General features: G+C 44.1%; 1 protein-coding gene across 1 annotated transcript in view; it reads right to left on the bottom strand.

Moving 5' to 3' along the window:
- Positions 1 to 321: 321 nt before the first annotated feature.
- The window catches only part of KIF26B (kinesin family member 26B), a 66416-nt gene continuing 49051 nt past the window's right edge, over positions 322 to 17686 (bottom strand). The window contains 3 exon segments of the mRNA XM_027779854.2: positions 322 to 7416; positions 8176 to 8326; positions 9711 to 9913. Of these exon segments, the coding sequence (XP_027635655.2) occupies positions 7268 to 7416; positions 8176 to 8326; positions 9711 to 9913 (503 nt within the window). The 3' untranslated portion in view covers positions 322 to 7267.

The raw sequence follows: 17686 nt of genomic DNA on the forward strand, positions 1-17686 counted from the left end.
TGAGTGACGGTGGGTTTTTTTCTGTTTCTGGACAGCAGCAGGGCAGAAGCTAATGGTGCTATGCTTGGTTGTGATATTTCTGTCATTATTAGCAAACCCTGACATTCCTTACCGTTTTCTGGTGAATTTGCTTCCCAGCAATACTCGCTGAGTAGAACCCCTTTGGTGGTTTTATTTTCAGGTTTGATCTTGCTCACCCTCCATATTACAGTGACACATCCTCTCGTGAGTCAAAGGCACTGTCTTCTCTGCCGTGTCCTAAATGCTCTCATCCAAAGTGAAATAGTCAGGAGGAGGAGGCAGGTATATTGGTAAGATAAAAGTAAACATTTAATGCCACTATAGTTTGATTTTCTTTTCCAGACATCATATTTTTGACAATGTTTCACACCTCAGATACCACAAAAGGGATATTTTTTTAGCCAGCAAACAATAAACTTTACAATTTTAATGGCAAAAGGCTCAATGCATTCGTTGACCAACTTGGAAATGGCTGTGACTTTCCACATTTTGAACTTGTCCTCATGCTGTTCTTTCTTTTTCTATTTTTTTTTCTCCATAAGATTTAGTTGATAAAATATATATATCTACTACTGATACATCCTCTTCTGGAATTACCCACTGGTGGGACCAGCAGAAGTTCTATATCCATCAGTTTGTCTCCTCCTTAGCCCTATTTTATACCACTGTTATAATGAGAAAGAACATAGCCACAGACAGTGTGAAATGGATTTAGCAAACATACACTTCAATGCATAGCACTTAGATAAGCATTTCCAACCATGATGTGTAAATAAATTATAAAATACAAGCAACTCTATAAAACAAGAACATCCTGAGTTTACAAATAAATTATATCCTTCATACATAGAATATGATGTGGATGTTAGTAACCAGCAGTTTCAGCTATGGGAGGAAAGGAAGTAAAACATAGAAAAGTTAGTATCTATGCATACATAAAACATATATGTATGTGTGCTATATGTAAATACTCACACACATACATATACAATATAGAGGGTGAATACATCAATATCTATAGTATATAGAGAATATGTAATATAGCTGAAACTGCCTCAAGCACCAATTTATTACCATTGTTATAAAGTTTGCTCAATACTGAAGTAGGACCACTCAAAGTAAGATGGTTTGAGTTGTGTTTTATTTCCTGTCCCGGAGGGTTTTGGAGGTGGTTAGAAATATTATAGGTGAATGCTACTATCTCGCTTTCAGCACCTCCATTCTTTGTAGAATCATCATCCCCTTTGTCAGCTTCAAAATATGTTGCCTAAGTGAGCACAAGTCTGCTGTCCGTGAAGCTGGTGGCAAAAACTGGATTGACTTCAATGGGGTTGGGAAAAGGGTGCTACGTTTTCAAGGGAAACTGATTTTTCTTTTTTTTTTTTTTTTTTTTTTTTTTTAAGCTGGCTTGAGAAGGAGAAAGAAGAAAAGATAAAGACAATAATAAAATGGTTTATTATTTCCAAGTGCAGGGACGGAAGCTCAGATAACCCTGGGATGAGCGCACAATAAATGCAAGAGATAGAGATGATTAACTTTGCACTAACAAATCATTCACAGTTTTGTTTGCCATAGTTATTTGGAAACCTGTTTCAAATCTTGCGATGGCTAGCAACGGGTAGCCTTGCGTCTCCAAAAACTGCTGGGTGTTGGAACAAAGCAAAGACTGTGAGGACATCAGGATTAAGCAAGGTATGTTGCCCAGTGGGTTGGAGAAGTAGCGTCTTTCTGGTCATCACCACGCCTGTTGGTACCCAGCAATATGAATGCTTTGATCTCTGCAGTGAGCTGGTGTATCCCTGATGCTGTGCAACTGTCCCTCTCATTTGAACTGGCTTCAGGGGGTCACAAAACCTCGGGTTTATGAGAATCTTATTTGCTTTGGCAGTGCAGAAGCTTCAAGTAACAATTTTAAAGCTATTACGACTAGACAGCAAGCTTTCTCTCATAGACAGCAATGAGTCCAGGCTTTCAGTTGATATAACTATGCTGTATGCCTCATGCATATGCAGAAACTTATTTATTTTTTTATTCAAATTGTTTTACATTTAACAGCTGTGATTGTAAACTATCTTGCCTTTAATTCATGACACCCTGAAATACAGAGTGGTTTATTTGGATTACTTTTACGGGCTTGAACGTTTCAATGACAGGCTCTACATGGGCACTGCAGCAGCTTGGCTTGGAGACCAAAGAATGTGGGGAAGAAAGGACCTTTAGAAGAAGCCTTCAAAAGTGTTTCAAGCATACGTTTTCCCTATAGTGTGTCCTAAGTCAGCTTCATGCTGGGGAGTGCAAGGAGAAAGGTTTTATAGGTGTTCCTTGGCAGTGGAAGGGGAAGTGGTGTTGTTGCCGTTAGTGCACATCTGTGCCAGCTGCCCACAGTGCCATGTGAGGGGGCTGTCTCTCTCAGGCTGTGTGTATATACCTTTGTCTGTATGTATATATGCCTCATGGTTACAGTTATTTTTAGCTCAGAAAAAAAGAAGCAAGGAAATTAGAAACATTTGTAGAAGGTGATGTTTGTACAGGAGTCTACATCCTTCAGCTGTCATAAAATTTTAATTCTGTGCCACACATAACAGTCTCTATTTTAAGACAAACCATATCATCAAGATAAATGAAAAAAAAAAAAAAAATCACCTCAAGATGGACTGAGCTTATCCTGTGAGCAAGCTTGGGACTTGATGTGCATTACTCCAACATCACTTCCAGCTTTCTGCCTCTGTAATTGCCATGTGCAGAGATTAAAGAAAAAAATACCAATGTGTATCTTTCATCCTTTTCTGTACATTACCTGCAGCTCCCACTCAGCCTGCTTCATGTCAGGGGATCACGCTGCTGCTTTTTACCAGTTACTGTTTTACGGAGCTGCAAGTTTCAGAAGTCAGGTTGTACAGCAGTGGGAGCCTCCAAGACTGGATGGAAGCCAGTAGATGTTCCATGACAGACCTGTGTGTGGCCCTCACGCAAAGCAAGGGGGTATCAAATAGGTAAGAGAAGCATATTGTTCAACTATATAACTAGTAGCACGGTAAATACCCAAAGAAATAGCAGGTGGATTATTTTTCCTTTTCTTCCCAACTGGGTTTACTCTGCTATAACTCTCCTGCCTCTGAATTGTGTCTCAGCTATAGGAGTGCAGGTGAGATGAGAACAGATCCGTTGCGAAGATCCTGAGCATCACTTTGCTTCCTTGCCTTGGTATGGAATAACACTCTAGATCGCTTCAATCCAAATTAATTGACAGGGAATCATTTTGAGGCAAATACAAGGCGTGCGTAGCAGAAGACACGTGTTGTTATGACAAGCCCACCAGGAATCGGGGCTTTCCCACATCCTCAGGGATACGAAGTGAACCGGCACCTGGCATCAGTGGATGGGCAACCCGTGGCTTTCTGCCTGCTGCGAGCCCTCACGCAGACCGGTGGGATGCCTGGGTCCATGTCACAGCCACACTCTCCGCTCCAAGGCTTTGCTCGAATTTGTAGCTGTGGGGCAAGTCCTGCCGCCTGTGTAAATAAGGTCCATGTGTGCCCAGAGGAGCAGTTCTCAGCCGGAGACCCCTGTGTCCATGCCCGTGCAGTGGCCATGCGGAGCAGCTCGGGTGTCCCCAGCCTCTTCACAACCTGACGATGAAGAACTGGTGAGTTCTTAACAAAGAGCTAACCCTCAAACCTAACGATGGTAACACTGCTGTTTCCTACTAAAGCCGTCCCAGGGAAATATGATTGACATGTGAATATGCAAATAATTAAGCATTACACTCCTGTTGCTTTTGTGTATTCAGGGCAACTTGGTGTCTTCTAGAAAATCAGCATAAAACCAGCATTATGCTGGCAATTCCTTAAGGAACGGGACTTCCTGAGCGACTTGCAGAAGTGTATGGATCTTCTGTAAAACTCTGGCTCCTGTAGACTACAATCAATTTCATAACAGCGTCCTGATGCTTTTAATGATCTGTTTTGCAGCTATTTGAAGTATAACAATATCAATTCTGTAGTAAAAAGCTATTTTCAACAAGAAAACATTTCAGAGGTGTTCAATCTCCATACATTTTCATTCTCTTTTATTCATAAACCCACCACAATATAGTGGCAGATTCTGAACTGCGCTGACAGAAAGTCAAAAAAGCGAGAGTAAGTATGGTTTTTAGGATATGAATACTGGTAGATGATGGGAATGTTAATGGCTAATCTAATTAAGTCCTCAGAAATAAAATATTTGTGGGAACTGTGATTCTCCTCAGTTAGTACATAACTTTCAGTGTGACAAGTCCATCCTTGGCATAATCCATTTGGTTTCAGGAATCCTTTTGGTCCATCATGATAAACAGGGCAAACATATGCTCTTAGTATTTAAAATGATGGCTAGAAAGACAGGCTTTTTGCTATGCTTCCTAATCCACAGAGGTACTAAATCTAGAGACAATGAATAATTGAGTTAATTATGCTGGCGAATATTACACGTAATACTAGATATTTTACAACACCTCTGAAACGTGTCCACTTGATTTATAGAAACATCAGCACTTCTGTGTAAGTCCCAGACTATGTGAGAGGGCATCTCTTGTTAATAATGCATTCTGTACGTGCACTATTTGCTCGGATTCCACCTTCTATCAAGTGTATATTTACTTTTACTGTACCGCTTGACATTTAGCATCTCGCCGCAGGTCCCCAGGGCGCCCAGTATGCCCATTTTGGGCTGCTTGTTTTCAGCAGAGGAAGAAGGCAGCATCCCAGTTACCCAACACCCACCTTCCAGCAAACACGCCTTCAGGAATGCTTAAGCTTAAAGAAGGCAATATTTAATGTCATGTGCAGAGCTTGGCTGGTGGGGAGGGATCGGGGTTTCCTTGCAGGTGAGGGTATGGCCCAGGAGGCAGGCTTAGCCCAGCAGCACGGGGTGAGCGGTACAGACCTGCCTGGGGATGCAGGGGAGTGAGAGGTGGCGGCTGGATGTAAAAGCCACCCGGGGGTGGGGAGGGGGTGACCCGGCAATGTGTATCTGGGGCTCCCTGGACTAAGCCCATCAAGAGGGATGCAGTCCATATCCCCAGGGTGCTACATCTTCATCCAGCACAAAACCACAGGGGCGATTCCCGTGGAGCTGTACGGAATTCATGGGGCTCTGTGGAGAAGATGGCCTTGGCAGAACCAACACACGGCAAGTGCTACCAGCATTATTGCAAAGAGAAACAAAGCTAGCTCAGTCGTGCTGTTTGGGGGACTTTTTCAGAGGTTGTTTTTGCCTTGAGAGAGAAGAGTTAGAGAGATCAGATCTATGTCTTTGATACTTACTCGGAATTTAAATTTCATAATAGGAGAATGCTGTGGAACAGGCTAGAAAGCGATTTTCATGTAGGACCCTTTTTTCCTCCAAATAATCCTACAGAATGTAAGAAGAATCTCCTACAAAATCCAGTGACAAGGCTAATAGGATGAATAAGATTTGTTATTACAAGTTGTAGAGTACTAAAAGAAAATAAAACCATATAAAAGTTTTTTTCTTTTTTTTCTTTTTTTTTACAGCACTTTTTTTCAGCTAACTGCTAGAAAATCTATTAAGTATTTTTGTAGGTTTGTATTTCCATTGGGACTTGCTGCTTGGAATATTGTAAGATGGCATTAATAGGATGGTGCAGGTAAAAGAAGAGTTGCATTTAAGTGCAGCAGTAAACTGATGCATAATGAGTATATATTAAATGATGCTCTTATTTTCTCATAAGCAACAGGAGGGTAAGACAACTGTGAGAGAGGAATTTGTGTTAATGGGCTTGTTTCAATACAGAAGAAGAAGAAACCCAATTAAACAAAATAATTCTTCATGCTCATATGTAATTAAAATGCAGATTTCACACATCCCTTTAAGAAACATGAGGGATGTTCCCTCCCACATACCGTTTTGTAGATAAAGAGGCAAACAAGTAGAACATTTAGATGTGCATTGAGGGACAGACTCTCGTCCTTTTGATGTCAGTGTGAATTTTACCATGGCTTCAGTACTGGAGGGCTGGTAAGGAAAATGCTGTAGCCAACATGCCCGAAGTGCTATGACCGTTCACTCCCGACCTGGTTTACTTCTAGATGTGCTGAGCTAAGCAGAGCCTGCACTTCTCAGGTACATCTGTGACTACAGACAGACTGGGCCAGTGACCGAAAGCTGCCAAAACATCTTCTGCAGTGGTATATGTCAAAAAGAGGTGAAGCTGTTTTTTATCAGTCATAGTCTTAAGAAAGAAAGACAGAATACATCACTTATTTTTGGACTAAAAAGCATGGGACCTCACTGCCTAAACAGTAATTTTCCAGCAAGTTACTAGCACCAGAAAAGGGGATTAGGATAAAAGCTCCTCCTGATCCATAACTCTAGCTAGTATGAAGTTAAAAATATATGAAAAAGAAAACAAGTTATGAGGGCTGGATGAAATGGGAAAGATATTTACTTTGTGGTAAGGTCACTTCTCCTGTCTCATACATTGCAGAACCTACAGGCTGGGAAAATTACTGTGTCCTCCAGCATGTGAGATAGTACAGAAGAACATGAAAGCAAACCTTATGCAGTGCTAGAAATATTTTTTGTGTCATCTGGGAAAGCAGAATTTCTCTTTGAGTGGCCTTACTCTGGTAACAAGAAAAGACAGTTAACATTTATTCATATGTTGTACTGATTAGGAAATATCTCTACAAACACAAGTTACTTAGAAACAGCAAGTCTGAAATAGGAGAAAACACCAAGAGAAAAACAAGCTGTAAATACATTTCAAAAGTGTGTTTGTTTTTTTTCCTTTTTCTTTTCTTGACTAGCACCATCTGTACACAATAAAGTATGAACATAAATGTTTGGATAATAAAGATTTGCAAGGCACTTAAACAGTTTTTCTGGATAGGTTTTCTTTTAATGAACCTCTCAATGGAAGTCCTACAACCATCTTTCCTCCTCCCTCAGCTAACGCAGGGAAAGAAGTGTCTTCTGCCAGCAGTTCTTATTTACAGACATGTCCTTAAAGGTTCCTCAAAGTGCTCTTTTAGGCTAAGAGAATCAACAACCTTATATCTCCATGTTTCATGCTTGTCCTGTTTTATTTAATGCTACTCTTCCGTATAGTATAGCAAATCTCTCATACACACAGTTGAGACTTGACTCCAACCTTCATCCTCATTCTGTTTTCTTTGGGATGCTATTCAGAAGGGAAAAGGAGGATGACAGAGATGCGCATCGGAATTCTCTCGAGGTTCATACTTTATCGGCGTCTGGAGGTGATGTCGAAACAGGTGATCATCATGAGGTGGGCCTTGCAGAAGTTGACACGGTTTTCCAATCGCTCAGTAACACATTCCAGGGCCTCCAGGTATTCCAGAGAATCCAGCTCAAATACCTGCTCCAGATCAACTGTGGGAAAGAAAACACAGAGCTGGGAAAAGCAGCCAAACCCACTGCTGGGTGGTGGGAGAGACAGCGCTGATTCACCTTCAGACCCAGCAGTACTTATTTTCTAGACTCTTTGATATGAATTCACCTACTGGCTAATAATAAAAATTGTTGTACAATTATGGCAGTACTCTCTGTCTTTTTTCCTTTGAGGTGTTGAGGTCCTCCTTCATTTGAATGCGAATGCTCTTTAAGCTGTCTGAACTTTACACATCTAGAGTTATAAAAAAATGGGCCAAATTAATTTTTCATGTAAGCCCACTGGTGTCAAGGGACAAGTTTGCTCCACAGTGTTATTTTGTGGTAGGAGAGCAGATTTATAATAGTGCTCATGTCTGAGTGATCTGAGGGGAAAAAAAAAAAAAAAAAAGAAGAAGAAAAATCTCATTTTCAGGAGCTGTGGACTGAAATGCATGAACATTAATCTACCAATGGCAATAATCAGCACCACAATGCTGTACCATTTCAAGATTCAGCTCTCAGGCAAAAAGGATCGCTCAGTTCTACTGTCAACATTTAATAAGAATTATAGGGACTAGTTCTAGAAATACAGTCAATCTAAAACTTGCCCTTAGGTCATATGTCAGTTTATTTTAGTTTACAAACACAGTGGCTTACATCTCATTCTTAGCAAATATTTCTGCTCCCTTCTTCTGTCACCCCTCCATTGACTACACCAAAGGACACCTGTGAGTCCAGGCAATAAAATGATGTCCTTACATTCACTGAGCCATTTATTAGGGTCCAGCATCAGGTACTGTTTGGTCACCTCCAGTTCTCTCATTAACCACTCATACTTGGCCTTGACCTCAGCAATTCTCTGCTGGCGATGCTCCAGGATTTTCAGCTTGGCATTGAAACATATCACCTCCTGCCAACCAGAAACAAGGAGTGAGAAAGGAATAGGTGAAGAGGAGAAGAAATACCCAGATCCATTGAGTCAAATATCCTCCTATCAACAATACTGACAATGAGCCATTTACTGTGGAAGAGTATGAATCACTACATGAAATCATCCATCACCTGTTTTCTTTTTATTGCTTTTGTTTGGTTTTGATGTTTTCCACCAGTGGGCTTTGGAGACTTTGCAATGATAGTTCATAATAAGCCATAATAATACCAGGCAGCATCTTGAAATCAGATTAACTGTAAGCAAAACTTTTCTGGTTCTTGTCACCAGAAGTTTGGCTAAGAAAAGCTAAGCTCTTGGGAGAAGGACATCCATCGCTGCAATGTTTTGTGTTTTAATGCATTGTGTTAAAACCCTAAATACATCTCTGTGCTTGGCGCATCAGAAATGCAGCAGTCATAAAATACAAGAACTAGCAGCAATATCAAATTTAAAACATCCTTAAACAAAGGGAATGTTATGGAAAGCTCTAGCAATTCACAATCATTAATTGAGAAGATATATTTTCTGCAAACATAGAGGGCATAGTAACGGCACAGGGTGCGGGGCTGGCTGGAGACACCCAGTCTGGCCTTGCATGACCTCGGAGGGGTGGCATCCATCAAGGTGTGCGGTAAGTGAGCCCCTGGTGAGGGCTGTGGTACCCTGGCTAGCGTGGGAGCACTCCCAACAGCAGAACTATCCTCCTCCGAGCCCGTGTGAAGATCACAACACTACTCTGCCTTCTGCTCTGTAGACAAACGTGCCATGTGGGTAAAGTGCAGGGGAAACCCCACCCTTGTTGGTGATGATTTTCTCCATACAAAATCACATCAGAGAACATCACAAACAGCCTGACCAAGTGACAGGGGTTGGAAGAAAAAGTGCCTTTAATAATAGCCTGTATCCACAGTTACTTTAAAACTGGTGCTATTCCACCAACCTCAGATCATCTTCCCAATCGTACCTTTCAAAAGCTGACCTTTGCAGTTCCCTGATCCTGTAAATTTGGAGGCCTGAGGTTGGCAGGACCCACTCTGTTAGAGAGAGGACATTAGCTATCCTGAAAAGAACACCATCAAAGCTCTTTGGGCTCCATCGCTGCCTTGACAGACAGATGTGACAAGGTGCTGGAGCACAGCATCCACCAAGAATATAAGCAAGGGGCAAAACCACAAGGTACCAAAGTCGGTTAGCTGCCACAGAAGAAGCCACAATGTGAGTCATAACTGTCTTAAATGAGATAATAGGTTTTGCTGCCTGTTGAATTAACCATATACAACACTGCACATTTCTGACTGCATAATCTGTGCTCTCCCTCTCACACCCTCCAGGAGGAAGGAGATGTTATATGGATTGCACTCACCTTGCTGTCACCACCTCGTCGTCGCTGGAGCCTCTCCACATCATCTATCTCATAGACTTTGATCTCAAAGGGCTCCCCCAGCCCCCTCTGCCCACTTCGCAGGGGTCCATCCACCCAGCGGACCCCGGGGCTGTTGGCAGGCTTCCTTGCTGGGGAAGCGGTATCAAGTGATAAAGCTGGGATAAGCCTCCGTCTCTGGGAACCTGCAAAGGCAGAAAGTTCCATTTCACATCAGCACGGTTATTGCCTCTCCTTTCTGCTCCATCTGCAGGGATGTCTACAAACTACAGCTATCCAGCAGCGGAGCGACAGCCCAAGGAGGCCATGGATGGGAGCTGTGGCTGCAACACGCTGTACCCACTCACCAGGAGTCAGATCCACACATGTTCTGTGGTGCCTGGCTCCAGGATGTGATCCTCAGAGGGGCACGTACCCTAAAGTTTCCACAGCTTGTGCCTGCTTCCCTTTGCTCAGGTCTCAGTGCGCACAGCTATGCCAGTGAGGGACCAGAGCAGGAGGATGGAACCAGTCTGGCTTTTCTGTCCTATCCCTATACTGGTACCAGCTCGTACCACCTAAGCATCAGCATCAGCCAGCCTCTGCACAGACCATCTCCAGGGGAGGTGTGGGTTTGGTTTTTCTTTAATCACAGCACAAAAAACGCTTTGATACCCAAGTTCTTTCACTATGCCGGAGCTGAGTGCCAGTGTGCCACCACCTAGTCCTTTGCACAGCACCGCTGTAGGCTGGCCAGAGGAGTAAAAACACTGGCAAGGACAAAACACCTGCAGCAAGTCTGCTCAAGCTTGGTGGCTGCCACCAGAATTGCATTAGCCTGGTCTCTGTTCAGTAGAATGTTCTTCTAAAACGTTTCCCACTTACGCATCGTTAACACCACCTTCTCGTGTGGTGGAGAAATTTAAAACCATCCTTAACGGAAAAATGGTGCCATCAGCCAGAGCTAGATCCAGGTCTGAGACACTCTGGGAATGCCAAGGTTCACCTTGCCACAAGAACACCGTCAGGGTCTTCTTGGGAGCAAAGCAAAACAGATGTCAGCAAGCTATGAAGTACAGGGACGAGGGCAAACGTTTTGCATTTAGTTCCCATTTGCACCCATTTCGCTCAACGAGAAACAGAAGCCTGTGCTCTAGAAGGGGGCTCCAACCTCCTCTCTGGGAGGAGAGGCAGCGGGGACTGTGGCAGTGACAGCAGACACACTTACATGTCCTCATTATATTTTTCTAGCCCGAGCTGGCACCGGGATAGCCTGTGGGCTAGCACAAGGAGAGGCTGGTGGCCCTTGGCACACTGGGGCGATGCGGCAGGGCAGAGCCGGCTGAGAGGGGCCGACCCACCGCCCCCTGCCCAGGGCTCCCTCGGCACACGGGGGGTGCAGCTCTCCTAGCGGGGACACTTGTGTGCAAAGCAGAGGAGAAAGAGGGATGCCTCTTTATCTGAGCCTTGAATGCTGACTCAAGATGATTTATCTGAGGTTTAGAGCGCTTTGGAGAGAAACAAAACTAAAGTCCTCCTGCATCTTTGTAGTGAGGCAAAACTGGATCTAGTTTATTCTAAACATGCACTAATTAATAGGCTGTTTATTAGCTCAGGTACAGAAAATGATGGTGTCTTTTGACGGGAGACTCCTGCCACTGACCTCTCCAGTAATCCTCTGTTTTTTCTGATCTCACCTTAATTGGGATCAGTAAGAAGATACAGCCAAAACAGAGCTTCAGGGTGAGTGTCACAAAGCAGATGACAGCTTGCTCATCCGTATCAACACACAGACACAGCAATTAAATTGTTAAAATTTATATATTTTCCATTTACATAGAAAACACCCATTTGAAGTCCTGAATTTATTGGGAGCACTTGATGGGGTTAGGATTCTCATAAATTTTGACTGTATAATACATAAAATGCTTTGTAGGAATTACAGCTCACCAGTCCTCTGCTGCCCCATACAACCTCTTACGAGGATGGGGGGGGCAGCTGGGGAGCTCAGCAGTCTCAGCAGCTCCCTGCCCAGCACCTCACACACCAGCTGACCTCCCTCCACCTAAATGGGATTCCTTTCTCCATCCAAAAAAAAAAAAATAAAAATATATATATATACCAAAAATCGATCTGAAAGAAATCCTGTGAGCTGAGCCCAGGACAGAATAATGACACTTTAATTTATGACCCTCCAGCATGTAAAGCAACATGCCATTTGCTAAATGTCTTGGAGGATATGCTTTTCACTTAGTTTGAATTTCTCCACGCTCAGAACAACCCCTCTTGAGCCTAGCTTGAATATGAATAATCAGGCTATGAAATAGCCCTGCACATGCCCAGAATGTAAGATTTGCTTCCACAACATATCGGTTGCTCTACCTTGAGCTATAGGTTAAGGTTTAGCCAGGTTAAAATTAAGATAGAGTAATGCAGCAGTGGAGGTGGGCAGCGTGAAAGCAGATCTGACTGAAGAGTAGCACTGAAGCTACAACATACTTCAGCAAAGATAAGCCCCAAGAAGCCTTTTTAGAAACATGAACCAAGCCAGCTAGGTATGCAAGGGTAACGTTCAGGGTAAGAAGACTCACTGACCTCAGCGAAATTGCCCAACTGCACAAGGATGTGTGCTTGTAAAAGTATGTGTTGACAAGGTCAGAAACTAAGAGTTCTGGTTTTGCTTAAGTACTGTATATTTTGAAGTGTCCCCCTTAGATTGCCTTCCAAGTGCACATTCCAGACTGAGCATCTTTTCTGTGAAAAAGGTAAAGGCAAAAACTATAAATGCAACATCTTCATGAAAAGAAGTATGATGTCTGTCACTTCAAAGCAGGAGACGTCTGAATGGGATGCAAAACAACTGCTGTCCTAGAAATTTCAAGGTGTTCCAAACGGAAAATAAAACTGTAACCTGATATGTCATAATTCCCGAAGTTTATAGTGTGTGCGCTCAATGGCAGAATGTGGAGCCAAAGCTGTTCCCCACTGCACTGAATGGCACGGGAGGTAGAATTGCCTTTCTGCACAGAACCTGGTGTTCAGCATTTTGTTTTTCCTCAATAGATGGTCCACCCAAACTCAAAGTGATTACAAAAAGCGATTCTGGCTAAGTAGAGCAGCACCTCTAAGCTCCCACCGTTCCTTCTGTGGCTTCATTTCCAAGAACTACTGAGCTTCCAGCAGCAACAGCATCAACCTCAAATGCAGTATCAAACTGTTTGCTTACTAGCAAAGAATATCTGTCCTGTTCCCCCTGCTGCTCCTTGCTGTCTGCCAACAGGGCTCCTGCTTGTTTTGAGTTGAAAACACAAAACCCAATGCTGACATCTCCTCTCGTTCCCGTTTCCTAATGGGGTCTGCCCTCATGGGCAGCTGTCTGTGACGGAGCCAGCTCCTCCCCATTCCTTTGACCTCCTTTCTCCTAGCTGATTTTATAGCACTTTCCCCAGTGCAGAGCACATAGCCTCAGGTTTTCACACAGTTTGCACGGTTCCCCTCCCAGTTACTGCAGACGTCACCAATGACTTTGCATGGAAGACCCCTATGATGATGTGGAGACTTCACCAGCACTATTTAGGGTGCCTATCTTAAGGTCAGCACTCCAACCGCCAAAGAACGCAGGCATTTATTGCCAGAAAATCTAAACAGCATTTGCTCAGCCTGGCAACTCAGATTAAATAGGGAAAACCGTGTTGTACTTGAACGCCTGGAAAAGGAAATACTGACAGGATCCAACATTCAGAAGAAAATCTTCAGTCCACCTCACTGTAGGATAATCCAGGTCATATTCTGTGTTGACTTCTATTCAATCCTGCTGTTGTGAATCAATAAGAAATACAAGGACACTTGGGTCTAGAAATTGTTTCTTGCTATAATAAGAATAAAGCAACCCTTGTTTATAATCTTGCATCCAAACCTACACTAGATTTGTTGTTTCTGTACTGGTGTGAGGAACATGCTGAGGGACAGCCTACTCCTAATTTTTTTTTCTACCCACTCAGTTCCTTTCTTAACCTTGTTTCCTGAATTACTGTCTCACTTTAACAGGAGCTTTCCAGGGCAGTTTAGAGCTGGTGAATGAGCACTGCTGCAAGCACATCAGGAAGCAGCCCTCCTGCAGTGTGGCAGGTTGACAAGTAATCTGGGAAATGCTTCAGGGAAGATGCATGTTACGGTGGGGGTTGTTTTCAGCACCCACTATTCCTAGCAAAAAAAACCACCAGAATCTCTTTATTTAAAAGAGAGATGTATGTATTTATTTTTTTATCTCATTTGGGGCTGGATTTTGGTTTAACAGGTATTTCATAGAATCACGGAGTTGTTAAGGTTGGAAAAGACTTTAAGATTGTTAACCCAGCACTGCCAAGCCCACCACTAAACCATGTCCCTAAGCATCGCATCTACACATCTTTTAAACACCTCCAGGGATGGTGATTCCACCACCTTCCTGGGCACCCTGTTCCCATGCTGGACACCCCTTTCAATGATGAAATTTCTCCTAATACCCAACCTAAACCTCCCCTGGCACAACTTGAGGCCATTTCCTCTTGTCCTGTTCCTTGCTAGTTGGCAGAAGAGACCAACACCCACCTCCACAACCTCCTTTGTCCGCACTGTGGCATTTCCTTAAGAAGCCGGTTATTGTTACTACAGTATTGCACTAAAGAGCTTCGCTGGGTGCTTGGGCAGCAGAGGCTGCAGGGGGAAGGGGCTCTGCAGCCAGAGCATTAGCTCCCAACAGGACAGTGGTGGAGGCGCCTCATTCCAGTGAGCTAATTCTGTGGCAGTGTCAGGAGCAGGTTTTATTTACACCCAGCCTAATGGTGTGCGACTCAGTCATGCATGTTACATGGAGCCTCCACTGTGCACAATAGCCTGCTGCCATTTCCTCTATTAAATCATTCCTATGTTCATGTGGCTGAAAGCTCAGTACTGGCATGCAGTAGTCAAGCGTGTAAAAAATGATTACTCTGATCCCTTTCAACACAGATTTGCTGCATGAAATGGCCTGGCTTTGACCTGGGAAAATCAATGCTGTTGTTTTAATGAACAAGAAAAAAATAATAATCGGAGCTGAAGCCCACACTTCCCCTCCCTCTGCTCCCCCCAGGGCTGTCCAGCCAGCAGTCACATGCACAAAGTGGTCACCTGCATGCAAACAGCTTTTTCCTGTACAATTCTAAACATCCTTTGTCACGGCGAACGTATAATGCGGGAGATCAATTAGCTACCATCACTTGTAAGCAAGTTAAAGTAGAAATGCTGGAGATGTCCTATGGCTTTGTGATACAAAGGGCAATTTTCAGATCCCCACACTGTGCCTTAGGCAGTCTAAACATGAACCAAATTCCTTTTCACTTGGATTCAACAAGAAAAGCTCAGACTCTTTTTGTTGGTGTTTTGTTTCATCATTATCATTTTGGCCACGTTTCAAAATGTGATGCTTTGCAATATTGGTTGGAGATGGACTTTCATAATTTACAGCCCACGGATCCAGCCTGTTTTCTGCTGGCTTTCGTAGGCAGGGCTAAGTGCTTCCAGAGACTGAATATGTTCAAATATAGAGTTTTCAGGGCTTTCCAGGAACCTCTAAATGTCCGTCTTTAAAACCATCCCACCAGCGACACACAGAGCACACAATAAGAGAGGAAAATGGACTCTAATTGTAGACAATTATTGTCATGTCTTAACAGTCTGTCTTTTTATTAAAGTGTTTAAAATCATGCAGCAATTTGCTCTGCTTTGGTGGTGAAACTTAGTACTGAGAAAGAGCCGCAAGGAGTCATGAAACTTTACTGCAATAGCCATAAAATGCTGCAGCAGGAATCTTTAATTATCTATAGTCCAACAGCTTCCCTGTGCAAAGATGACTGAAGCCTGTGCCCAAACACATGCACCCACACTGGTCCTATCCTGGACTAAGAGCAGGGTCCTGCAAATGTTGAGATACACAACTCCAGCTCGGGACATGGGTTTAATCTTCAGCAAGTCAGCATTTGGAAACCTTAATTTTCCCCCAGTCTTGTTGCTACTTGGCCTTACTTTTGATAGCAGCCCTTAGAGTTTTGTTTTCTGATGCTGACTGATACTCAGCACCCAGGAAGGCTGAAGACTGGCCCAACCTGAAAGCACTTCAGGGAAGACCTCTCTCCCCTAAGCCTCACCGCTTTGCCTGTCTCCTTCCTTCCCACATCCTCCTCTTGTGCCCAAGTGCTGGGTCTGTGTCCCTGTGAGCAGCTGGGTGCACACCAGCCCGCAGCAGCAGTCCCCACCGGTGTGTCCCACCAGTGCACCCTCGCTGGGCCCCCAGACCTGCTGGGGCCACAGGGCGCTGCCCCCAGCGTTTCAGCCTGCTGGCACTGGCCCCAAAAAAACTCAGCTAGAGAAATCAAAGGAGACATGCTCCTCGGCAGAGGGCCTCCCATCTCAGCAGAGCACTGCAAGCAGCAATAGACTGCAGCCCTTGGGTCTAACGCCATGTCACATGGATGGGGACTCTCTGAGGCACCCAGCTCGATTCCCAAAGGCAACAGGAAAGAAAACAGCCTCAGGAAGATCTCTGTGGTCTCCATGAAAAGCCTTGTCTATGATGAAATGTCTCAGAGCCCTTCCTGTTCTGCTGTCCCCAGAGAAGGTCTTACAGGCCGCTCCAAAATGTTGTAAGGGACAGAAACCAGAGAACACCATCTGTAGCAGAGGGTGGTAAAAGGCAGAAACAAGGCATTCATGCGTGTTACACGAGAAGGCAAACAGGACTGGCTTTACTAGGTAAACCTCCTCAGAGCCTGGGCTCTTGCTTTGCTGTTTGCTCACAGTGGGCAGGACCCGGAGCCAGCACCAAAGCTGCATCTCTGCAATCATACAGCCACGTTTTGCATTGAGAGTTATTTCAAAGTAACGCCCACATACATCCAAATGATTTTCATCGAGAAAAGATGCTAAAAAACCAAGCGGAAGAGCAAAAAGCAGGTAGGTAACATTTCTGATCTAAGGACCCTGCTGTTACTTTTTTTTTTTTTTTTTCACAACACTGTTTTCTAGTTTTATGAGCTGGTAACCCAGAAATTACAAGAGTTGCCCAAGGTGACACAGCGAACCAGCAGCACACCGAAGAACACAACAGAGATCTTGCCAGCCCTAATCTACCACCCTCCCTGCCTCGCTCTCATACCTGTTGTGCTCCCAGGATACAAATTCGGCTTTGGTAAAGCAGAGTTCAGCTGAAACGCATTTCCTGAACGCATGTGGGAGTTTGTATTATACAAGCACCCTTATCGGTGCCTTTCCATGAAGTAGCACTGGGCCATTGCACTTGAAATTGCTGAGGAATTAAAAACCAGTATAGAACTGGTGCTAGTGATGGCAGTACAAACTGTGCCCTAACCCTTCAGTGCCCTGCTCCAGACAGCACTGCCTACCCAAGGGAGAGGGGACCAGAGCCAAAGCCAGAGATCTGGCTGCGATGCCAGTGGTTTCTTACAGGGGAAAGGCTCACGGAGCGAGCGAGGAAATCAGAGAAAATATAGTTGCACAGATGCTTGTAGGCAGAGAGGGAAGAAGAGCCTGCCACAACATAAAATAACAAACGAGCCCCCCCCCTCCACTGCTCTCCAAGGGCCGGGGAGGATGCGTGGCCAGGTCAGTTGGGGTTGGGGTTGGGATGTCAGTAATTTAACCCTGGGTCTGGCTCTCCCTTAGCTGTAGGCATGGGGCAAGTCAGTGAATTTCTCTGCCTTCATTTCTCCATCTGTAAAATGAGGTCTGGAATAATACAGCACAGGGTGGATTAGAGCAGCTGTACAGAGCTTTGAAACATACAGCTGTAGATCAGGGCTAAATAGCCAGAAGCAGTCACTTTGGGGCAATATATGCTGACACGATGTTATAGGACCAATGTTAAATGCTAGAAAGATGGGAAAGTTTATTTAATGGAGAGGTTAGCTTCAGGGGAAAGGCTTATCGTGCTTCATGATGCAAAC

This window comes from Falco peregrinus, chromosome 7 (assembly GCF_023634155.1).
Source record: "Falco peregrinus isolate bFalPer1 chromosome 7, bFalPer1.pri, whole genome shotgun sequence".
Taxonomy (NCBI): domain Eukaryota; kingdom Metazoa; phylum Chordata; class Aves; order Falconiformes; family Falconidae; genus Falco; species Falco peregrinus.